This window comes from Podarcis erhardii, assembly GCF_964252035.2.
Source record: "Podarcis erhardii genome assembly, chromosome: 3".
NCBI classification, from domain to species: Eukaryota; Metazoa; Chordata; class Lepidosauria; order Squamata; family Lacertidae; genus Podarcis; species Podarcis erhardii.
The window spans coordinates 40,600,774-40,626,318 of NC_138507.1; the positions used below are offsets into that span (position 1 = coordinate 40,600,774).

General features: G+C 39.5%; 1 protein-coding gene across 5 annotated transcripts in view; it reads left to right on the forward strand.

The window, feature by feature from the left end:
- Window positions 1–20,422, forward strand: part of TTK (TTK protein kinase) — a 208,864-nt gene extending 188,442 nt beyond the window's left edge. For all 5 annotated transcript variants that reach the window (XM_081856974.1, XM_081856970.1, XM_081856971.1 and 2 more), the window contains exons 5-22: window positions 122–265; window positions 944–1,040; window positions 1,130–1,196; window positions 1,285–1,382; window positions 2,858–2,939; window positions 5,582–5,705; window positions 6,190–6,362; window positions 7,358–7,527; window positions 8,550–8,658; window positions 9,360–9,452; window positions 9,732–9,889; window positions 9,982–10,130; window positions 11,419–11,543; window positions 12,967–13,047; window positions 15,844–16,020; window positions 17,300–17,390; window positions 17,588–17,685; window positions 19,778–20,422. In XM_081856974.1, the coding sequence (XP_081713100.1) occupies window positions 122–265; window positions 944–1,040; window positions 1,130–1,196; window positions 1,285–1,382; window positions 2,858–2,939; window positions 5,582–5,705; window positions 6,190–6,362; window positions 7,358–7,527; window positions 8,550–8,658; window positions 9,360–9,452; window positions 9,732–9,889; window positions 9,982–10,130; window positions 11,419–11,543; window positions 12,967–13,047; window positions 15,844–16,020; window positions 17,300–17,390; window positions 17,588–17,685; window positions 19,778–19,864 (2,123 nt within the window). In that variant the 3' untranslated portion in view covers window positions 19,865–20,422. The remainder of the gene's footprint in view (window positions 1–121; window positions 266–943; window positions 1,041–1,129; window positions 1,197–1,284; window positions 1,383–2,857; window positions 2,940–5,581; window positions 5,706–6,189; window positions 6,363–7,357; window positions 7,528–8,549; window positions 8,659–9,359; window positions 9,453–9,731; window positions 9,890–9,981; window positions 10,131–11,418; window positions 11,544–12,966; window positions 13,048–15,843; window positions 16,021–17,299; window positions 17,391–17,587; window positions 17,686–19,777) is intronic.
- The last annotated feature ends 5,123 nt before the right edge of the window (window positions 20,423–25,545 follow it).

The following is a 25,545-nucleotide window of genomic DNA, read 5'->3' on the forward strand; positions in this document are numbered from 1 at the left end:
CACGTTTCCTATCCTGGATAATGGTTGTAAAATGCTAATAACTGTTATTTATTTTTTAAAGTCATACCCACACACACCCCATTTTAGCACAAAGTTCATTATTTCGTATTTTTTAAATTAGGAAATCTGAAAAAAGCTAAACAGCTGCTTGAAAAAGCTGCAGAAGTTGGAGCACTTCCAGTAGAAATGTTGGAAATTGCTGTAAGAAACTTAAGTTTACAAAGAAAGCAGCTACTTTCGGTTGAAGACAAAGAGAATTTGACAGGTGAGTCTGAAGCAGACTATAGGGTGAAATTGACTGTTGCACTAAGGTGATCGTATATCAGCACAAGCAGTTCTCCCCTCTTCTGCTACTGCATGCTTAGTGTTCTGCTAGCCCCTCCCCCCCCCTCCTTGGGGGAGGAAAGGAGGAAAAGCCCCTTTGCACTCGTGGAACTTGGTGTGCTGTGTCCTGCAAATTTAGTTGAATCTGGTTTACTTGATTTAGCTGAATCTGGTCCATTTTGTTGAAATTAAAAGGCTCCTCCTCCCATGAGCCTGGCTTCCCACTTTCCTGCCCTATCTCCATATATCCTGTTTCCTCCCTCCCGTGTGCCATATTTCTTACCTTTCACACTTGAATCCAAGCGCACATGCACAGAGTCAAGCCACCATCAGTCCTTCGCTTTTCCAACCAGTTCAAGATAGAAGGTGGGGAATATAATCTTTCTAATCTTAAGTTTGGAGTCATGATCAATATAACATAGACATTCACTCAAGTGTTGTATTCAATCTAATCCTTGTGTATTGGGAAAATAAACTCCTTAAAGATCACTACAGTGTGGTTAAAAGGTATATAAAGCCTGCATTGTTCTCCGTGTTCAAATTGTTCAAATACCCAACTTTTGGTATTTAAACAACTAAAATGTTTAATTTTTTCTCTTAATAAATTACATGTTTACAGCTCTAAACTCTCATAATGAAGCTGGAAACTTCCTGAATAGGAAAATAAATGTTGATTCTAATGAGATTTCTGCCAGTACTCATAGTTCTTGCCATGGGTAAGTAAATCCAAATATTGTGTGGAATTATTTTTATTGTATTTCCAAGTGCTGTGGTACAATTAGAACTGTCCAACTCTTTTTTTCAGGGAGAAAAAGTATTCTCCTCAGGAAAGTGAACGCAAACCATTGAAGCAATTAAATAAGTCTAACAAGGTAGGCCTGTTTAAACGTTTGTGTATTCTTGTACTTGATTTTTTGCAATTGAGTTGAGTTCTACTTCCACTTCCATTTCCATTTTTAGATGCGTCCGTTTGGAAGAGTTCCTTTCAGATTAGTAAGTGATGATGAGGATGACTCTGTGGGGATGGATATTCCATGTGCAGCTAGTATTGCAAAGAGGTACAGTCCCTTTTAAACTCACAAACACTTAAGTATCTGTTGATTGAACAAAGATATAAAGCACAGTCCATTATTCTGGTGCGTGAACTTGTGGCTCACTGCAAAAGGGAAGGGAGGGGTAGATGTATCATTATATAGGATGTACACCAGAGATTTCCATTGAGAATAATAGCCAGTATGTACTGATCTATGCACGCCCAACAACCAGCCAAAAGGAAGGATGACGGTTTTATTAAGTCATTTATTAGTCTACTCAAGAAAACAAATAGTCCATATACAGATTTTCAACCGTTATGTTCCCCATAGTAAACATATGAACAACTCTGATTTATGGAATGCTCTCTGCCTAGCACTAGCTGTCATCATTTGGGGGCTGGGCAAAAGACATTTTTGTTTTCCCAGGATTTTTAGCAGCACTAATTTAATTGTACTCCAGTAGTTATGCAATTTTTATAATTTTAATTGTTTTACTTGGTTTTGAATTGCTTTGTGGCTTTCTTCTTAGTGGCAAGCAATAGATGCGTTTAAGAAGGCTAAAGTGTCAGCAGTGAAAATTATTCCTCCCAATTCTGAACTACGCAGGTGGGGCATGGATTGTCTTGGTAGAGTTCCTTATCCCCTTCCAAGCTCCAAAGTATGAAATAAGCTGAGCTGGTTAGGATGGGAAGCATTTTTCCCACCTCACTTTTTTGCAGAGAAGAGTGTGTAGCTCTTGCAGCTACTGCTTAATAGGACTCTACTGCCAACATCAGCTAAAAACCACATATTTACATCCTCTCCTGAAGGGCAGGTGTAAAGTAAGGTTACCAGACATCCTCGTTTCCTGGGGACAGTCCCTGGATTTACAAATCAGTTGCCTGACAAAATCCATTGAAGTTGAAAAGTGTCCCCAGATTCATTGAAAAACATCTGGTAACCATAGTATAAAGGGGCATCCTGGAGCTGATGGTTAATAGTGGGGTTCCAAGCCCCTTTGTTGACCAACCAATAGCAGCAGCTTTAAATAAAATGTAGAAAATATTTAAAACTGCAAGCAGCTACCTGTAACTTGTGGTTGATGCATGGGACAGCTAGTGCTAGTAGCTGAGACTGCACTGTGTCTGTCTCTGTGTGAATTTGAGAGGTTTAGTTCTGAACATTTATTATCTACCGTAAGTTTATGTTTAGCTTGACAGATGCTATTTCTCCCACATTTCAAGTCATTAGTGTTTCACAAGCTTTGCTTTTACATCCCTATTGGGGTCTTTTGATTTGTCGTACGCCATTCGGGTTTGTTCTTAATAATGGCAACATTTGCTGCAGGGGACTCCGTAATGCATAAATGCCAGTCTTTTAATTTTAACATGATGCTATGCAATTGTTTTCTGTGCTTATACCTGAGCAGATTTGTGTATTTGTACTTTCCTGGACAAATGCAGATCAACTTGTGTGGGCTTAGTGTTAACAGACAATTAATGTTTTGTTTGATAAATTAGGAAAATATCTGACAGCAATTTGAGCCAGTTGCCACTGTGTGAGTCAAAACCTAATGGAAGCGATATACCAGGAGACTTGAAGGTAATTTGAATGTTCTTACTCAAGTTAATGGTCATGGTTGATAAGATTGCAAGTGGGGGAAGCAGAACCAGGCTCAGAATGTGTAGACAAAGTAGGAGTTTAGTAACACCATGATACAAAAACAGATTAACTTAGTATTAAATGTGGAAATACAAAGTAAGCAAACTACTCACTGCTGCTACTGAGGGTGGTTTCCCTCCTTGCCTCATTCAGATATACACTAAGTGCGCAACACACACTCATTTAACTTGTGTGTGTTCAGACTTGTGTGTGTGGCAATCAATCAATAAAAGAAGGGGCAAAAAGGAGGTTGGGTTCTAGGAAAAATGAATTTGGCAATCCCACCTGTCATTGAATCATTTCATCTGCAAGCTTCCTTAAGCTCATGCAGGATCCACTGCTCACAATCCATGGAACCAAGAGTGCAGGAGCAGGCCATGAAAATCATATTCTTCCTCCTGCCATGGCTTAAACTAGCTGGGAAAAAATTTGCATGTGAGCAGGAGGATATGGGAGTAGGAGCATGCAATCATGCTTTCTCCTTCTGATCTCATTCAAGACTCTATGACCACCTTTCCCATTTTAAAATCCCAGTGAAGTTACAACATGCAATTTGGGAAACTCCTTATTCATTTCTCCCCCCCTCCCCAAGGGGCTAAGCCAGAGTTTCCAAACTTTTCTTGTTGGTGACACTTTTTAGACAGGCATTCTTTCACGACACAGTAATTCAATCTTACTGGCAAGCTGGAAGTTAAATTAGCCCCTTTCCAGCTTCTGGAGGAGAATGGGGAGTGTTTGCATGACACAACTGCACACTGCTGCTGCTGACACACTAACGTGTCACAACACACAGTTTGGAAAGCTCTGGACTAAGCAATGCATGCTTGAGCGTCATTTGTGGGTTAAGGTAACAATGAAACGAGTCACTTTATGTAGATGTTGCTATTTATGTGCAGTAGTTTGAAAAGTTTGTGGTTTAGAACCTTTCTCTTTGGGCCCTTAGAGGAGGCACTTTTAATATTAATCATAAACAAATTGTTCTTAGCAACACCTTTCAGTTATCATTTAAAATGTTATTCAAACAAATCAGTTTGGGCCTATGGAAATGTTCACAATATGAATGGCTGTAAGTCACAGCTTAATGTTAATACTACTTTTTAAGTGTTCAAAGCACTCCTTTTTTATTACCCTTACAAAATACAAACATTGATAAACTTATCCCCATATTGTAGATGAAAACAGCCAAATTAGCTAGCCTAAATGTTGGCAGGAGCAGGCAGAAAGCAGATCTAGATCTCTGCTTTATTGGCAAGGCTTTCTGACTCTCAATAGTTGGTCAATAAAGTAGTTTCCACAAGCTTGAAGTTTGCCCACCTGTCTCTTTGTGTGTTCATGAGATTTTAATTGAGGATATCCACTCTTAGCTGCTACACTAAACCAAACCTTAAGTGGGTGGCAGCCCATAGAATTGGTGTGCTGATGTTCTAGAACTAATGAGCTGCTTCTCAAAGCAGTTTGTGGCATTTTATGTGACAGGATAGAAATGAAACAAGGTTGGGGAAACTGTTCTGAACTGGAGATCATGTTGCCATTCAAATTGGCCAGTTTGCTGACTTAAATATGCAGAAGCCTCGTTTATTATGTGTGCATTTATATTTAAAAACCTTAATAAATATTTATAAAAAAAATAAATAAATATGCAGAAGCCTCAAACCAAGGCATTTGCACAGATTTACTGACACAAATCTCAAGAGTTCTCCCATATGCAGATATTATCGGTGCCATTTCTCATCTTTCAGTTTTGAAGATAAGGATGCATTTTGTCAGGATGAAAGCAACTGAAGACTACAGTGGTGCCTCGCAAGACGAAAAGAATCCGTTCCGCGAGTCTCTTCGTCTAGCGGTTTTTTCGTCTTGTGAAGCAAGCCCATTGATGGTTTAGCGGATTAGCGCTATTAGCGGCTTTTAGCGGCTTAGCGGATAAGCAGATAAGCGGCTTAGCGGCTTAGAAAAAGGGGGGGAAAGGGAAAAAAACCCGCAGGAACTCGCAAGACATTTTCGTCTTGCGATGCAAGCCCATAGGAAATTTGTTTTGCGAAGCGCCTCCAAAACGGAAAACCCTTTCGTCTAGCGGGTTTTCCGTCTTGCGAGGCATTCGTCTTGCGGGGCACCACTGTATAAGACACAAATTTCAGAGTTTGCTCCAATAGAAGATAAAACTGTAAAAGCTGCTTCTAGAGTCTGTCTTGTTATTGTAGTCAAGTTATAGTTCACTTCCCAAGAACTTAACAAAGCCGCCCAGAGTGGCTGGATATAAATAATAAAAAAACGATCTGACGTTTAGAAGACATCTGAAGGCAGATGTCCTGTATTGGGAAAATTTTAGTGTCTGATGTATTACAATTTGTATATGTGCTGTAAGCCACCCAGAGTGTCTGGGGAAACCCAACCAGATGGGTGAGGTATAAATAATAAAATTATTATTATTATTATAACCACCACCACCACCATCAAGATTATGCAGGAGAATAAGCAGGCTAGGATCCTTCAGTTTTAATTCTATATTAAACCATGGAGTCAGCTGAGTGTGTGGCTATCTTTTCTCTTGGCTTTATTATAAAAAACTCTTCTTCTTTTTTAAGCCTTTACCAAGCAGATGGTTAATGGAATTGCAGCCACCAAATGAAGAGAGCTCAGAAGTAGCTACCAATTCAGCTTCAACCTTAAAGAATAAATATGGTTCTACTTATGCTGTTAAACAAAAAGGTTTGCTTTAACTCTGTGGGATTAGACTGACATGGGTATCTCAGTAGACTTTTAACTTTGGCATTTGTGGATTGTTCATTCTGCACTTGATTAAAGTAGCCAGAGCATAGTTGGCTTAGCTGAAAATTAGGAAAAAAATGAAAAGAGGCTACCTTTTTCCCCTCCAAAGCATGACCCTCTGAATGTAGTTTTTATTGCTTGCCCTAGAGTCCCATATTTTAGATCCTCTGTCACCATTGTAACTTGAGGCCACTGCAGAAGTTCAGTTTGCCCAGTGCATCTCCCCTTTCCCTTATAGCTTCTACAACCCGCTGCTCCTTTCTCCAGTCCACCACTTGTATAAATTCAGTAAGGCTTAGCAGCACTTTTAGTCTATTCACATTAAGTTTTTTGTGCTCCTTGTGTAGTCCAACCTCTTCCTTTTCTGAATATCTTGCTGTAAACACCACTATATTCTTTTGGATAACTGGAACTATTGTTTTAGAAACTGAGGAGCACCACAAGGAGCCAAGTACCATAGAACCAAGCTGCCTGGAAAGACTACAGCACCCCTCTGTTCCTCTTGAAAATGATGAAAAGAAAGAGTCAAGATTAAATTGTCATGCATCTGCAAATAAGTGGTTTAATATTGAAGCAATGCACAAAACAAACTTGGAGGTAATTTTATTGACTTATATAAGTGATTTTTTGTTACGTTGTCTTCATTGTCATTAGTACTGAAATCCCCTTTTGAGTAGGATAAAAGTTGTACAGTGGTACCTCGGGTTAAGAACTTAATTCGTTCTGGAGGTCCATTCTTAATCTGAAACTGTTCTTAGAATTGCTTGAATATGGTATTGTGTACACAAGCTTACTATTAAAACCTCCTAAAAGTACTTGGTGCTTGCCTACTGTTTAGATATGCATGACAAATCACATGCAAATGCTAGTATAGACCATACTAGCAGAGCTTTGAATTCCAGAAATGTGTGCAATTCAAAGATCAAGTGAAATTGCACCTTTGAGGGGCTCCCATCCAAGTACTAACCAGGCCTGACCCTGTTTAGCTTCCGAAATCAGACGAGATTGGGCGTGTTCAGGGTAGTATAGCCGTAGACAAGGATTTTAATAGCAAGAAAATAGAAAAGCAAAACCATCCCCTCGAAGTTCGAATGGCAAGCAAAACTAATAGAGTACTTACAATTAGCAAGGAGAATAGGGGCAGTGAGAGGAAATTCAACACAAGAAGTAAACAAGGAATCGTCAATAATTAAGGAATATTTCAAAGGGTACTGCAATAATAAATGCTTTCTGGCAGATATTGAATGAGCCATGCAATATAAAGTATTTGTTAGATAGTTAAATTAACGAAAAACAACTTCACACAACTGTGTAAATAATAGTTTAATTGTATTTTAGTACAATGGGTAGAGTCGGAAGTTTCTTTTCTTTGCTGATTCAAACAGTGGATAAACACAGTAAATGTTATTTTGTTGGTACTGCATGTATTTTAAGAATCTGTCTAATAAAATCTCCAGTAAATTTAAAAAAGAAAAAAAGAAATTGCACCTTTGATTTCCACTTAAATTTTATTTAGCAAGCACGCACTAGTACGTGGATTTTATATGATGTATGCTTACTTGAGAACTGATGACATTTTCTCCATTTTATAGGGAAAAAACTCAAGTGCTGAACAGCCAGCGTTTCAAATTTCTAAAAGATTTTCACCACCAGAGCCAATTTTTCGAAAACTTTCACCCCCAGAGACTGCATCAAAGATAAACAGCCAGTCACTTGTTGGCCCAGTAGCTAGCAACAACACACTGCGAGATTACATGGCCTGGTAACTTTTGTGTGTGTGTGTGTGTGTGTGTGTGTGTGTGTGTGTGTTGGTTTATTTTTTCAATTATGTTTTAGTTTTTGATGGAATTTGCTTTTGTGCTGTTTAAGCAACCTAATGGTTATATGTACTAAAAAAAGGTGTGCGTCTTCAATGCTGGTTAAAGTATTTGTAAATTCTGCATGGTGTAAAAACGAAGCAGGAGTAGTAGTAACAGTACTTTGATTTATTGTCCACCCTTTACCCTAAATGTCTGCGAGTCACAACAATTTAAAATGAATTAAAAACAATTTAAAACAAATTCCAATCACAGTGCCAATCTAAACACCCACGAGGCAACCTTTGCAGCTGTTTTAAAATAGGGGTTATACGAGATCTAAAGGGAAGCCCAGCTAGTAAACTGGCTGCTGTGTTTTGGATCAGTTGAAATTTCTGAGTTGTCTTCAAGGGCAGCTGCTCCCAGCATATTGCAAGAATCCAGTTTGGAAGTTACCAGAGCAGGGTGGAGTACAGTGGTCCAGTAATTTCTGCCCAAAAGGGGCTGTAGTCGGCAGACCAGCTGTGTCTGGAAAAGGGACTCCTTGCCAATGAGGCCACCCGAGCCTTGCAGTGACATCTGGAACAGGCCATCTGCCCTTCTCCTGGACTTGAGAACTTAGGACACATGGCTCCTTGTTTTTTTCAGCATCAATTTATTGGCCAACATCCAAGCACTCATCTTAACACCTCAACCTCCTCTTCCAAGTCAGGGGAAGAGAAGGATTGAGCTGGGTGTCATCTTCGTATTGATAACCTCTTACTAGAAGTACATGTGCTTCAAATTAAGATTAAATTTAATATTTTTTGGAGATGTTTGGGCAATTTTTTGGAGATGTTTTTGAGCCAGCTTTAAACATTACATTCAACTTCAAATATTGTGACTTGGATGAAAAAATTAAGCTGCTGGTTAAATACATAGTTGATTGGGGGGTGGGGAGTGTATTGCTGCTTGTGCAAGGATTGTAATGCTCAAATGCCTTTGACAGTTTCAGTACTCCAGTCGTAACGAATAATTTTCTTCACCTGAGTAAGGACATTACACCGTACAACCAGCTTTCCTGTTTGCAACCTTGTACTCCCTCAACTCCATTCCAAGTGCGTACTGGATTACCGGTAACCTTTCTAAAATAAATTGCTCTGAAACCGCATTATGAGATAATGAAGGAAACTGATCCATAGTGGGTGCAACCCATTCTTATGGACAAGCAAGCAGTTAGAAATTTTTATTGCTTTATCACTTGTTGGTGGGATATAAATTTATAAATTTATTTGCTTGGCAGGGGGTTGGACTCGATGGTCCTTGTGGTCTCTTCCAACTCTATGATTCTATGATTCTAAGAAAGAAAGAATGTACATTTAATGTTTCATATCATAGTTGTCTTGTATTAAATATGTAACAAATTTCTGTTTTGTTTCTGGGCTAACAGTTTTGATGCTATGCTCTTTAAGCTGTGCTTGTAATCTGCAACGTGTTGACAGTTTTATGTCAGTCCCACAAGAAATACCTGAACATACTAGTAAGCTAGAATATTAAATACAGTGGACGCTCGGGTTGCAAACGTGATCCGTATGGGATGCACGTTCGCAACCTGCAGCAGCGCGTCTGCGCACGCATGGGTTGCAATTTAGTGCTTCTGCGCATGCGCGACCGCCAAAACCCAGAAGTAACCCATTCTGGTACTTCTGGGTTTCAGCGGTCTGTAGCCTGAAAAAACGCAACCTGAAGTGTCTGCAACCCGAGATATGACTGTAAATATCTAACATGTTGCTTTTGATGTGTATTTTTTTAAATTCAGATTTCAACTCCTTTACCTAAAAATGATTGCATCAGTATTAAAGGAAAATGGTATACTGTGTTGAAACAAATCGGCAGGGGAGGATCAAGTAAGGTGAGATTTTAAATGCAAGTTTTAGTTCATTGATAACTGTTGCTTGCAGTAGGTGGTTTAAAAATAATCACTGACATAACATACTATGTCATTGCTTCCCCAGTCCCCATCTCTCTTAAGCAACACCATTCTTTTTGTATTGTGCTTGTAATAGGTAGCTTCCCTTACAGGGTAAGTTCAAGAAGGTCCCTGACCTTGGTGTACTTAACATTTGGTAATGCACTTAAAAACAAGCAAAGCTGGTGTTTTGTATTCTCCCCCCCCCCTTTTTTTTTGCAGGTGTTTCAAGTACTTGATGAAAAGAAGCAGCTTTATGCTATCAAATACGTCAATTTAGAAGAAGCAGAGGAACAAACTTTAGAAAGCTATAAAAACGAGATTGCACACTTAAATAAACTTCAGCAACATTGCGATAAGATTATCCGACTGTATGACTAGTGAGTAAATGTTTTTACAAACCCAGCTTAATTAAAAACACCTCCCAAGTGTCATTTCCCATATATGACTTCATTTTCATAACTTGTTTTAGTGAAATTAGCAAGAAGAGTATCTACATGTTGATGGAATGTGGAAACATTGATCTTAACACTTGGCTTAAAAAGAAAAAAATTAACCCATGGGAGCGGAAGAGCTTTTGGGAAAATATGTTGGAAGCTGTCCATACAATCCACACACATGGTATCTATAAAAGCTTATTTCTATATATTTGAAGACTTCTACTGAACCTTTCAACACTTGCTGTTCACAGGAATGGCTACCAATGAATTACTAGTCAAATAATGCATTAGATTTCTATCTTTTTATGCACCCATAAACTGCTTTGAGGGGTTTTTTTTCTGCAATCAAGCGGTATATAAATAAATTAAATCTGCCTCTTGGAAATCTAATAGAGAGGGACATATGCTATTTGGCTATTTGTTTGCATTACTGTAACTGTTTATATAACTATAATACTTTCTTACTTTTTAAAGCGCCATCTAGTTATCTCTATCACTGTCACAGCAACAAATAGTGTAGTATTCTGTGAATGAGCCACCGCAAGTGTAAGGCTCACATGCTCCCCATTCTTCACCTTCTATGCAATTAGGAGAAATTCAGAAGTTTCCTCATTCACTTTCAAAAAGCCACAGTTTGCTGTGTCATTCTGGCCTGGAATTGAGGCTAATCTTAACTGCGGCTAGTTTAAACAAGCCAGCTTCAGTAACTGGTTTGAAGTTAGTTTAGGATTGAACATCTGGGTTGTGTTGTGGGGATCTTGATGGGTTGGCACCTCCTGTCCCCGGGCCAGGTTGATGTTGAGGGAGCTGATGCCCAAGTCAAGAGCAGTCTTAAACACACCAGGAGGAAGTCAACCATGTGTGAACTAGTACTTGTGATTTCTTTCCATACAAACCACAAGCAGAAACCAAGTTTATGCTTGTGGTTGGTTTCCTCCTGAGCACAGCAAAGTCAGGAAGGAGTAATGGGCAGATTTACTTAGCAGTGTATACCAGAATTCATGCAAGTTAACTCTTTGTATTACATGAAATTGAACTTTTGTTATGGTTTAATCTTCAGTGCAAACCAGGCTAGTAGCAGCAGTTGAATGGAGCATTTTAATTATAACATTTAATTATATTCTGGGAAAAAGTAGTGTCTTGTTTTGTAAATTAACTGGAACTAGTTCTAATCTTGGAATATGTTTCCAGAGGGGTTTTGTTTTGCTTTTGTTTTGATTTGTTGTGCAATGATGAAGGTTAGATAAAAACCTGTTCCCTCTGTGAAAGTAAATAGATTTCTTAGAGCAGGGTGAATGTCACAGCCAAATTGCAGTCTCAGAGGTCTGTTATCATAGCTACAAAAGGGACCTGGCTTTTTCTCCCATCCTTGTGTGTTGGGCCAAGAAGGTTTGTAGGATGGGTGTGAGAGAACAGAGTAAATGCACATATTTTTAATTTGTACTAACTGAACAAATTTTAATTTACAGGTATTGTTCATAGTGATCTGAAACCAGCAAACTTTCTGCTAGTGGATGGAATGCTAAAACTAATAGATTTTGGCATTGCAAATCAAATGCAGCCAGATGTGACAAGCATTTTTAAAGATTCACAGGTGAGACTGTTGGGGCATCCTTGTGTTACCCTATTATGAATAAAACAGTACGAATGTCTGTTTTCACAATGATGGGACATCAGGAATAATGTGAGGAGTTTTGTGGGTCTTGATTTGTGCTTGCTTGTTTTAGGCAGGTTGTGGGTCTAGACACAGTCATGGCTCATGGTTTCCTGGAGTGTGGACTTCAGGAGTCACAACTACCACAGATGAAAGAGAGAAGGGATATTTCACAAAAGTTCATTGGAAGCTGCCTTATACAGAGTCCGCTCTTTGGTTCACTTAGCTCAATATTGTTTACACTGACAACAGCATCTTTTGGGGTTTCATGCCATCTTTTCCAGCCCTACCTGGAGATGCCAGGGGTCTATTGCATGGAAAGCATGTGTGCTATAGCATGGAGTTGCAGCCTGAATTATGCCCGGTTGCTGCGGAAATGTTGCAAGCTGTAGGTTATATGTTGGGCGTTGGCATCCAACAGAGATGTATAGCGGTCTGTACATGAAGGGCATGTCCCACTTCAGATGGGTCTGAGAAGAGTATTCATAAAGGGTGAAACAGCATAAAATTTCACAGAGAAATCCTGTTTTGTGGGTTTTTTAAAGCTAGGAAATAGTTAAGCCTAATCAGCTCACTTAGTATCAATATGTACATAGCAGACCCAATCTCTTGACAAAGTTTAAGAGGTAGGGAGTGGGCCCTATGATTTCCTCCTGTCCAATTTAACCACAGTCAATGGATACTTTGGTTCGGACATTAGCTATGGCTCCTATTTTACCAAGGTTCTTAACCATTCTCAAATCATGGTTACGCACAGAATCTGATTTGCCTTAACCATGGTTAACATCAGTGTGGCTATATTCCTTTGCTTCACTTAAAGCAACAGGAGGAATTTTCTCTGAAAGGGCAGAGCTGTGGAGAGGAGGTTCACAATCCCACAGAGCACTCTCTTAATTACTGTAGCTCTGTTGCTTGAAACTGACTCACCAAACCTGACGAAAGTTGCCAGTGGCTTTATTGGGGTGGAGAATTGGGCATATAGTGTATAGCATATAGCATATATATTGTACTCATTTTGAGTACAATTTTTTTAAAAAAGTTAATGTAGACATTGTCTGAATCATTCAGTGTTGGATTAGAATCACTGAGGAATTTTGAAAATTGCCTATATTACTAATTACTCTGAGATACATTATGTTAAACATTATGTTAAGAGCTTTCTGAAGTTTCCTAGACAAGCTTGTTTTTCTGTTCTAAAGTTTCTAATGAACTATAGCAGGATTTCAAGAACATTAATTAAGAAAAAATGGTTTGTGAGCATTGTTTCTCAGGGCCCTTTTCAGAGCAATCTTTCTAACAAAATATGAGATTCTAATTTTAAACTATCAATTAATTACATGATTATATTTTTAATTGTTACTAGGTTGGCACAGTTAACTACATGCCACCAGAGGTAATTAAAGACATGTCTTCCTGTGGTGAAAATGGAAAACCAAGGTCAAAGGTAAAAAATACCCTGTGGTTGAAGGAGGGAAATGCTTTGGTTTGGATTTTACTTTCTAAATCTCCACAAACCCATGACAAAATCAGGTTTTTTGGTACGCAGTGATGTGAATAAAGCAGTTAGAAAAAGGCTTGTATGGGCAGTGTGGTGTGACGGTAGCAGAAGTTGAAATAGCATCAAATTAGAATTGACTCTGGGTTTAATAGGAGCTTCATAATGGATTATATCCAGTCCCAGCATAAAGACACTGCAGCCTTATGTACTTCTTGGGTGGCTGGCAATCGGGGGATCCTTGGGGAATGCCTGAGATGTGGGGCAAGAGGCTGCAGTAGGAATGAGGGGAGGGGCGTCAGATGGAGGCGGCTTACTGCGTGGAGGAGCAAGGATCCTTATACTGGCGCTGGATGCTTCCTAATGAAAATTTGTGAGAGGAAGAGCTCAAATGTGAAACTAGCACCTTAGGCAACCACATGGGAGAGTGAACTTTGGGGGAGGGTTGTCTCTGATTTTAAAAGCATAAAGAAAACTGCTTGGTTTCCATCCGACTTTGCAGTAAGGACAGGGAGATACATATTTTGACCCTATACAGCCAGCAAAAATACCGCAGAGGTCAGGAAGACATTCCTACATATATACATATGTACATAATTTTTGGTGTGTGTTTCCTTTCCACAGTTTAAACCATGCTCAAGGTGGCTTACAACATAAAAAAAATGACCACTGCATAACGGAAGTAATAATAAACAATAAATAACAATTTTTGCAAAAATCACAAGATCTAAAATAAAGGTACAAACAGGAACAGCAACAATGCCCTTCAATAAAACCCCCAAACAACACGCCAGCCCAAGAGTCTGTTCAGCTTTTGTAGCTGGAGTGAGTCAGGGCTCCGCCTCCCAGGCCAGGTGGAAAAAGGCCTGCAAGGCAGGGAGCAGCTCTCCCAGGACTCACAGCCAAGATCCTCTATGGCAGGCATCCCCAAACTCGGCCCGCCAGATGTTTTTGGACTACAATTCCCATCATCCCTGACCACTGGTCCTGTTAGCTAGTCATGATGGTGTTGAGAATCATTCTGCAAAGAAACAGTAAATATGTTTGTACTTTAAGAACTGTTTCTGTGAGCTTTGGGCAGATTGGGTACAGCTGGTCATGACTTACAAAAGGAGGAAAAGTTGCAGTTTGAACTTTGCCTGCAGTGAGAAAACACCCACAAGCTTTGTTGTTTGTTGTTTTGTAATAAAACCTTTATTTCATTTGGTTTTACACCGGCCTCGTGGTGTCGTAGTTTTTGTCATCTGCCACCAGAAGAAAACCCTGCCTCTAACAAATGGGAGTTGTAGTCCAAAAACATCTGGAGGGCCGAGTCTGGGGAAGCCTGCTCTATGGCCTCCTCAGCAGCCTTCCTTCAAGCACAACCAAACCTTATTTCTTAGGCCTTTAATGTTGTGGCATTTGCCCGTTCTTTTGGAAATACCTGTACAGGGGAAGAGAAAGAGTTAATAGGTAGACCAATAGAAAAGCCAGAGGCGGAGCCTACCTGTTTATAAAAAGGGCTTAGCCCAAAGTTTAGTTAGTTGTTAGTTAGTTGGTTGGTTGGGAAGAAGCAGTTGGGAAAGCAGTTGGCAGACAGATGGAAATAGACAGTTTGTACAGTTCTTGTGTGAGGGGAGGTAGAAGAGTTAGAGACAGGATAAAATAAGACTAAGAGGGTAAAAGGTAACAGTGTTTTGAATGCATTTAAAGTTTATTTGTGTCTGCAATAAACTACACTCTTCATTGTTAACTTGAGAATAGTTGGTGAGACGACCGGGGGCTCCATACGACCGCCACAAATGTTTACACTACTTTTAAAACGATTAAACTCACTGGTCTGTCTTGAAGTTAATTTTTTAAAAACCTTGTGAAACGGTGATGTTAGCCAACAGAAGAGCAAAAAACACTGCAAGGTTTTTACATGCATTTTCTAAGTAATTTGTTAAGCAGCCCCATAAAGTATCATCATTCCCATCACGTAGATGGGGGTATGAGGTGGGGAGCAATTTATTTTACTCTTCTGCAAAATTGTTTCAGCCAAAGACTTGTGGGCTTAAGTGAACAGAGTAAAATTGACCTACATTAAGTTGCCTTTGTTCATTTTCTTCTATAAACTGACTCCCGTGCCAGCATGTTAAATATACACAAAACTGAGGCTCCCTTTGTCTATATTCCTCTTCTTCTGAAACTCACCTACTCATGTTGAGTTAAAAAGCAGACATTCCAGTGTAACAGGTTTATGTTTCAGTCAGTGCGAGGTAGTATGAGAGAATCTTTATCATTGTATTCCACTTTCTGTTGATCCCTTACCAGGGCATCAGTTTCTTAAACAATTTTTATGAGCAATATTATTCATCGTTTTAAATGGTCTGCCTTTGAAGCAATATTTCCATTCTTTTAGATTACAAAACTGATAATGTAGATTTCTCTCTGTGGTTTTAACTGTGTGCAAATTACTTTCCCGGACAATTAACATCCTACTTTCGGCAATATGCATCAACGCAAAGGTGTGTCATTGATCAGATTTTGAAATATAGATGCTCTCCTTTATTGCTTAATTGTTATGCTGTTGCACCAGGTTTTATAATTGATTGCTTATTCAGTTACACCACGTATGTTAATGTAATGGCAATAGCAATATCTTCAAAGTCATTGTGTTAATTGTGTGAGGAGCATCTATCTATCATCTATCTATCTATCTATCTATCTATCTCTATCTATCCATCCATCCATCCATCTATCTATCCTTGCCTTTGTTTTTAGATCAGTCCAAAAAATGATGTTTGGTCATTGGGCTGCATTTTATACTGCATGACCTATGGAAGAACTCCATTTCAGCACATAACAAATCAGATTGCAAAACTTCATGCCATAATTGATCCTAGTCATGAAATAGCATTCCCTGATATTGCAGAAAAAGACCTCCAGGATGTCTTAAAGGTAACCACCTGTGTAGATTTGTACAATATCATTTTGTTTAGCAGTCTTAATGTATATATCAAACAGTTCCTGACTTTATCATTTGTGGTTGGGGGGGCGTGCGGGGCAGGGAACTACATCTGGGCTTGGATCCTGAGAACCATGAAAGGAAGCTCACAAAGGGGGACTTTCTTCGTTCTCCTCCTCCCTAACGTTTTCTCCCCATGCCCCAGGGAAAGTTGAAAGGTCCCTCTGAACAGCTTGCAGTGGGGCACAGGCAGGCTGCTGAGGGAAGGAAGAAATTGCTCAGAATATGGTAGAAGGACCTCCTCCTTGAGAGGGTTTTTTGGGGTTTGGGTGGGGTGGAGCTGTAGTGCAGAGGACAGAGACAGGAAAGAGACTACATTCCTCAAGCGTCTTTTGGCACATTATTCTTGGGAGTCAAGCTCTGTGCACTTTTGTATGTGATTCTGTTTCTCTCCAATGCCTAGGCAAGTTTAAGGGCACCGTGTATTTTTTTAAAAAAATAACATGTACTATATGTTATGTGTTTGATTATACCTGAAGAAGACACAGCATACAAGTGTTTATGTGAAATGGCTCCTTTTAGAGAACTAGCCTATTGGAAAGAAGGTAGCGTTCTGCTTAATCTTAGTTTGTTATAATCCATTATCATTATGATTGTTCTAACATGGCCAGTTTGTCTACCGAGTTGATATAACTTTCATTCATTTAGTGCATCATTTGGACCTACTGTTTATTTATTCCTGTGATGTAGAACAGTAGTTCCCCCAACTTTCCCTCCCATGGACCACTTGGAAATTTATAAGGGTCTTGGCAGACCACTTAATGGGTTTGTTTGTTTTTTATCTGCCTGTTGTAGCGATCGTAATGCTTTGTGCTAGATGCGGTATGATTCTTAATTTTATTGCTTCTCTTAATATGTTTATTGTATTACATTTTTTAAATTATGTAAATTGTAATACAATAAGCATATTAGAGAAGCAGTAAAATTTAAATTGTAAGTGTTCTTTACAGAAACTGCAGGGACCGTCTGAATAAGCTGGCGGGCCATGGGTCACTTTTGGGGAAACATTGACATAGAATATTTACAGAATCCATTCCATTGTGAAACAGCAGGCTGAATCTGATGCTACAAGGCACAAACTAGATTAATGGAGTGCACTTTTAGTTCACTAGGGATACCTTTCCTATATAAAATGTGGAAAACAATGTTAAGCTATAATATTCTTTAGAAAACTGAGTTTTATTGATTCCATCTTGTACCTTCTCTCCTCAGCGCTGTTTGGTAAGGAATCCCAAGCAAAGAATATCTGTCTCTGAATTGTTGGTTCATCCTTATGTACATATTCAAACCAATTCACAAACAGGTAACTTTATCTGTTACTGAATTTCACTTTATTTTGCCAGAGTTTTATATAAAGGTGTTCATTCTCCTGTCTAATACTCTCACAGAGTAAACAATATACCTGCTAACCTAAGTATATCACCAAGTGCTCTGGTATCTGAATTTTCATACAGCTTAGCTGGACATTTTAAGCATAACCAGATTTTAACATTTTTCTAGGGGATTCAAGCACAAAAGGGACAACAGAGGAAATAAAGCGCATCCTCGGTCATCTTGTTGGCCTGAACTCTCCTAACTCCATTTCTAGAGCTACTAGAGTAAGTAAATGTATTTTTGGCAGTGGTATTCTTACTAAGAACTTGATATTTATAATACTTAAAGCAGAAAGAGAATGTAGAACTGATACAGTTCCTATTTTTTTTATTTATACTAAATAAAGAAGATGCAAAGATACAAAACAAGACACATAAAATGTCCACTTGGGGCAGGAAGGCATGTGTGACAAAAGTGTAGTGAGGAATGTTGTGTGAGATGGACAGGAGAGGGTGCAAAAATAGTGGATTTGAGAAGCAGCGGATCTTAATAGGCAGTGGTATAAAACGGAAAAGAATATAAGTTCATAATCTTCAAAGCAATGTGTTAGGGCAAGTAAACAAATCCTACCAGACTGCACTTCATAATAGTAATATAAGGGAAATGCTCTCACTTAAAAGAAAGATTTGGTTGGCATGCAGGAGGCATTCAGAAACGAGAGCGGTAGCTCCTCCTACCCACCTGCTGAAGCTCAATCTGTCACTTATTCATAGGAATTTTTGGGTGGTTTCTAGTGCTAGGCCTACTCAGAGTAGACCCATTAAAATTAATTATATGACTATCGTAGGTCCTTTAATTTCATTGGGTCTAGTCTGAATAGAAACTAGTTGAGTATAACCTATTGTATTTAAACTATATGACGTTTCCAGCAGAAACTTCCCTTAAGGCATTTTATTTAAATGATTACTCATCTTGTGATGAAAACTGAGGGACACAGTGAATTAAGGGATTAAGGGATTAAGTTAACCACAGTCAAGGAAAAATCCCTGTGGGATAACTGTGGAATCAGCTTTTCTTCATTTTATCCTTCATTTTATCCCATTTTGGGCACTACTTGCAGCAGATCAGGATTATGACTACAGATAGGTATCCTTACTACTTGTCTCTATAAACAAGGCTACATTGTGATGGCTTGAGTAAAACCTTCTTAAATTTACAAGCCCTGAAACTTGGAAATGATCTATAGTGGTACCTCGGGTTACATACGCTTCAGGTTACAGACTCCGCTAACCCAGAAATAGTTCCTCGGGTTAAGAACTTTGCTTCAGGATGAGAACAGAAATCGTACAGCGGCAGCAGGAGGCCCCATTAGCTAAAGTGGTGCTTCAGGTTAAGAACAGTTTCAGGTTAAGAACGGACCTCCTGAACGAATTAAGTATGTAACCAGAGGTACCACTGTAGTTGGAATTCTCTAGGCATGCCTGCATTTTAATAATAATAATAATAATAATAATTTATAATAATAATAATAATAATAATAATAATAATAATAATAATAATAATAATCTCATTCAGTCACGTTGAGGTTAACTGTTAAATGAGGCAAAAATGTGTATTGGGCAAAACGACTGTACTCTGCATGGCAGTACTCTTCTATCACAGTGAAAATTCAGTGGTACTTCAGTGGTACTTTTTTTTGCTTCTGGACATGCTTTGTAGTGCTTCTTGACAACATTTGCATATTCTAGCAATACTTTTTTAGGTGCAATAAAAGCTGGTGTGAGCATTCTTTTTAAGCCAAATAGACTTGAATTCAAAGATTAAGTTTTGACAAAAGTGTGCAAGTGAATAATCTACAGTTTTATAATTTTTCATTCAGGTGTAGACAAGTCAAAGGGTGCCCGGAGTAGACAAGCATGTGGAGCACTGGGGGAAGGAGGGGTTAGATCCTGTGCATAGAACTCCATTGCTGGCTCACTACCCAGAATCAGTATGACACTGGCTAGTTTGAGCATTCAAACCCCTGCTTATGGAGAGGATTTTTCACTGGATTCTACATGGAAATGGCATATTGACAAGAGGTTGTTTTATCACAAAAGGATCCCTTTCCCAGGGAGCTTGCAGTCTAAATTTCATCAATGACTGGGAGAAGTGGAAGGAATTGGGGCTAGATTTTTTATGGGCAGGGGGAGACAGAGTGAGATGGGGGGGTGCGTTATGTGAGAATTCAGATAACTATGCTTTCAACTGGGGATGTGGGGGAAAGGGGTAAGTCAAATGCTCCATGCAAAATATGAGCTGTGAACGCGGGTTTGAAAGAAAACATGATAGCATCAGATGATCTGATTTGTTTCTTCTTCTTTTTAAATGTTTCAGGCTTTATACGAGCAGTGCAGCAACGGTGAAGGTTTAGATGTGTCTGCTTTTGCAAACTGTGACAAGAAAACACGGAGCACAAAGTGATACATAAAGTTTAGCTTTAAAAAGTGTTAATGAAGACATGATAAGACTATTCTAGGCAATAGTTGGTCTGTTTAAACTGAACTGCCTTGCCTCTGATAATTGTTTTATGGTCTAAATGTTCTTTGTCATTTGTTTATCCAGTATTTGTATGTTGGTCTTATGGGACAGTCGGTCTCGCTATGTAACTTTAACAGATTGGTTCAATGTGTGGATATTTGGGTACAAAACACAGATGAGGCCTTAAAAGTTGAAAATGTGGAAGATATTTTGTTGCATTTCTTTAAATCATGCAAAAAAAAGAGGACGACTGGGTTAGAACAAACTTTATTTGCAAGCCTCTAGTATTTGCCAGTATTTTTCTTGAAATATTGACTTCTTTCATTTTGTTTACTGGTGATGTGGGACACTATGTAATTTAGCTACTCTTATGCTCTGCTTCTTGTTTTATGGTGTTACATACTGACATGGACATGTTTTGATTTATAAATGACACCAGACGTTGTAATAAATAAAAAATGAACTCTGTAAATAATAATAATAATAAGATTTATACTGTTATTCCTAGAATGTGATTTTTTTTAATGGAAGAATTCTTCCAAAATTAAATAGCTGTAAGTATTGAAATACTGAGTACCTTTACAAGTTTGGAAAGGTGACCAAAATAATCCTGCATGTGAAATTTTAGGTTGTCTCTAACTCAGCCATGATAGCTCCTTTAACTTTTTCAAGTTCTGTGAATTAGTTCTTCATTAATGTCAAGATGTAGACATTTCCTGTAAGTATAGGCACAATTACGACATCATTCAGGCAAAGAGAAAGCATATTAAATCTGCATTATAGCTGAATAATTTAGTCCAGGGATTAACACCTGCTCCAATGCAGTTTCAGGAATGGCACCATTGGATTTTAAATACTGTGGCTTGCTTTTAATTTCGGCAATACTTCTTTCTCTGGAGATTATCCTTATTTGTGCAATTCTTGGGGGCTGGGTGTGGCTGTTTTCATATTATGAACCTACAAGAAGAACCTGTACTTCATTTTCTCATATGCTAAATGTTTTAGTTAGGAGTTGTTCTTTTAAAGCACTATATAAATAATTATTACTTTGCCACAGAGTCCACCAAATGGTGGGAATGTGCATAGAAATAGGCCTGTAAACATCAAATCCAGCTTGGTGGGTCTGTGATTGCCAGGATCCAACTTGGAGCTTAACTCTGTTACTGATTACCGTATTTAAATTTTCTAGGCTCTCCCTTTCAAGGCAAAAGGGCTTTCTAAGAGTGTAAAGCTCCTACTATAGGATTTCGCTACCATATAGACATTCACAACAAGTGTGGGGATATCTTTGGTTCTCCAGAAGTTGCTGAACTTACAACTTTCATCATCTCCAACAAGCATATGGCCAATAGCCTAGGATGATGTGAGTTGCAGTTCAGCAACTTCTGGAGCACCGATAGCGAAGATGTCTCGTAATCCAGCTCTGCGATCATATAAAACTAGTTAAACCATTTGAACAGGAACAATTCACCCTACAAGACTTTGTTGGAAGTCCTGTCTGTTCTACCCTGATTGCTTCCCCTCGCTCATATTACTGATGCAGAATTATCAAAGCATTGCATCTACTGAGTTCTGTAATGGGAAGAAATATGGAAATCAATGCTAGTTTGTCTTTTTTTCATTTGCATCTATCTCATGGCATCATTGTCATTATCTTGAATGATATATGCAATGCACTATATTAAATTACAGGCACTCCCTGGGTGGTGAGTGGCAGTGCTTTTGTGTAAAGATTCAGAGAAGTTTAACCATTTGTCCACAACTGGATTTCTGTCTCTTTTTAGCATTTTGAAAGAAGGCAGTGGGTTGTATTAATAAGCAATAGAAATGAAATAAATAATGACAACAACAATAATAATAATGGGGGGAATAATATGGATGCTGCTTCCAATGAAACAGATGGCTAGTCAAAAGGGGCAACCAAGAATGCATACAGAGAGAAGATAATGGATTTTCCATACCCTCTTCACCCATAACAGCTGATGCCTCGTTCTGTTGCAGGAAAAATCCCTTTTCTTTATTCATCCCAGTGGAATTATTTTATTTTATTTTTGCTTCGGTGGTTCTCAGTTTTATTTCCTCACACCAGCAACACAGCATTAACCCCTCCCCTGCAAAAACAAATCAAATTGCCCTCTTTCCATCTGTGGACCCATGCAATCAATGCCCGACATTTTTTTAAAAAAATGTGGGTGGACATCTAATTGTTGGGAGCTTCAGGTGTTGCCTGTGAAATCCGACACCCGAGACCTCTTAACTAGTGAATGTAACACTTCTAAACACAGCCCTTAATCAGGTTCACAGCCCATCCCTCCAAGGTACATTATGAACTCAGAAATCCTCAGTGATGACAGCCCCACTCCATTCCCAAGGGATGGGAGAGGAGCCCGGATGGGTTGTGAAACTGGATAAGACGAGAACTTAGCTTGCAAATAAAAGGTGGGAGAACGACAAGACTAGTCTAGTCCATTATGTATCTCCTCTAAGCAGACTGAAACAAGCAGCTGTGCTGCCTAGCTCTTACTCTGGTGATGGCCTGCCCTCTCCTGTTCACATTTCCACCATAGCTATTGTGCCTTTGTCTGTGTTGTGGCTTTCATGTTTGGCTGGCTCAATGTCATCTTGTGCCTCCTTCAAGCCTGAGAAATAGCAATGAAGAATAACACCATCTCATTGAGAAGGGGCTGATCTGTTCTGGGCAACAGAGAGATAATTCTAAATTGACTATGTATATTGTTCGGTTAAAGGCTCTGGGGTAGAGAATTCTGCTCTGAGCCCACAAGACTGCAAAGATGAAGTTCAGGCCTGCAAACCTTTAAACCCAAACCAGAAATACCTCCAGTCATATATGGAGATCTGCCAGCCGCTTGACTCCCACATTTCGAGGCCCAGGTAGGCAGCAAAAAGAAGTTATTTATTAAGCCTCCATATGTGGTACATGGCTTGGGAACTCACAAGCTGCATAGGCCAAATCTGCACTGATATGTAAGTGTGTGACACAGTTCTGGATCTCCTGCATGCTCTAAGAGCCTGACCTATGCAAGGTTAACCCTCTGCTAAGTTATTTGTTTCTTACCTTGGACTGAACACTTATGCAGACTTATGTGGCATTGAATGTGGAGGGACCTTTTCAAAAGAACGTGTAGATTGAGCAGTTTGGGTTTGGCTTGTTCACCGCAAGCATATTGTGATGAGTTTGTGAGTGCTGGACACTTCTAAATTGTTGGAACCAGTAAGTGTTAGAATTTAATCAAGGCTCCAGGTGTTAAAGCTCTGGGTGTCAGACCTGTGCATATTAGACTGTATGCTAGACACTTGTAATCCTTTAAATAAGCTAGGTGTTGAAAACTCATTAAGCAAGGCTAAGCTTCCTGTGTTGAGGTGATAGCCTGGGGAGGGCCATTTTGAATAAAAGATCAAGGGACTTGGTCCGAGACAGCAAAATGGATGGGGCCCTTCCTTTCTCAATAGGAAATGCCAGCGCTTAGAGCAGGCATAGGCAAACTCCGGCCCTCCAGATGTTTGGGACTCCAATTCCTATCATCCCTAGCTAACAGGACCAGTGGTCAGGGATGATGGGAATTGTAGTCCCAAACATCTGGAGGGCTGGAGTTTGCCTATGCCTGGTTTAGAGAGTTAGAAGTTATGTGACCAAAACGCAAAGCAGCCAGCAGGGCATGATGGCTGATGGCTGTTTGAATCCAGGGAGAAGCAAGACCCTCTTGGGGTGCTGATATTGTGAACCCCTCCATTGTAGGCTCAGGGTGTATATATGTGTAATTAAATCATACATCATAAGGACACTGTAGTCTCCGCTGTGTCTCATTCCCAAAGGGAACACAAAACCTGGGTAAGTGCGTGCAGTAATATTTTTATTTTATCTTTTTGTAAACAGCTTTGGGGTTGTTTTTTAAAATCAAGTGGTGTGTAAATTTTATGAAATAAGTGGGTGGCATTCAACTAGGCTTTTCTCAGAGTAGACCCACATTAATTAATGGCCCTAACTTAGGTTAATTGATGTTAGAGGCTCTACTCTGAGTAAAGCTTAGTTGAATACTGCCCAGTGTGGTTGTCTCTCAAGTTCAGAACACTACAGTCCGTCCTGGACCTTGAGGTGCATTCTCCATGTTGTAGAATACCGAGCTTCCAATAAATTCGGGGAATGAGGCAGTAAAAAGAAACACCTGCATTTCCTTAGTTGTGCCCAAGTTAGATTCCCTTTATGGTAAACAAGTTGCTGTTTGAAACCTGCCAGTCTGAAACAGAAAATAGCTTAATCACCTCTACTGTAGCCAGCAGCATTTTCCTTCCACAAAAAAAACTTTGCATATCCCCTTCCTAATATGCATGACATACAAACAAAGAATAAAATTAGCACCCTCAATGAATACAGGGTTTATGACTGCAAAACGCAGGCTGAGCCTGATCATGTTCATACACACTTCCAAGATAGTTTATATGTGCTTGTTAACCTGTCTTCACAGGTTGTATGGAAATCTAAATTAGTATGGGAAACCTACTACAGCCTGAAAGTCACTGAGGGGGCAAGTGAAGTGGGGATTCTCCCCCAACCCCCAAGCGATGGAAATGCTCCCAGCAAAAAAACAAAAACTACTAAGGAGTGATTAGCAAGAGAGCTGCAGTAGGTGTTCTCTGTGTACTCTCCTGGGAATTGTTGAAATCTTAAGATAACATCTGATTCTTCACCTTGATTCCTCATCACTTGACTGGCAGAGCTCCCAGTGCTGAAATCATGAGACGCCAACTCTAATCAGATGAGCCACTGGGTGGCTCTCGTGTTGGAAGAGATGACTAAGGAAGAGGTGGCTGTGTCTTAGGCAGCAGTCCATGTACCTGTAGGTCTTCCTTTGGAGTAGGTGTGCATAGGATTGCACAAATTTAATGTTCACGCACCGAATGTTATCAGCTCTTTCACAAAAGAGCTTCACAGCTTCATGTTGAGGCCTCAGAAGATAGCTTCAATAAGTTAACCATGGGTGCAGCATTGGCAAACGCAAAAGGAATTGCCTGGGCACACCCGTTCAACAGATGTGTGCTGCTTTTAAAGATGCAAATCTCTAGCTCAGTGAAAAGGAAGGTTGGTTCGGGATGACTCACCCTAACAGGTGGTTAGGGGAATGTTGACAGGAGTGGGTGAAGTTTCTTTCCATGTTGCTCTGCTCTTCACCCAAAGCAGCTTTCAACTAGGGCCAGTAGGCAGATGTACCTAGCACTGTCTGAAAATGTACAAGGGAAAGACATGGGGTATCGCTTAACAGTAGATATTCTTATGCAGAATATCCTAGGTTCATTCCCTGGCATGTGTGGTTAAAAGGCTCAGGTTACTGGTGATGGGAAAGACCTCTGCCTGAGATCTTACAAATCTCGACTGCAATCAGCATGGACTAAATTGGGTTAGAAGCATGCACAGGCCATGGTCACATTTATTAATCAAAAGAAGCTGGAGACTGTTATATCTGCATTGGGAAGCTGCTTAACAGTTTCCAAGAATATGAAATCATGTTTTAAAGCTGCCTTCTAGAGCCTGGCTTGTTTGCAAGCTATTAACCATAGTCCCACTATGGATTTAATGGAAAGCTATGAGTAACACTGACTTCCTGGCT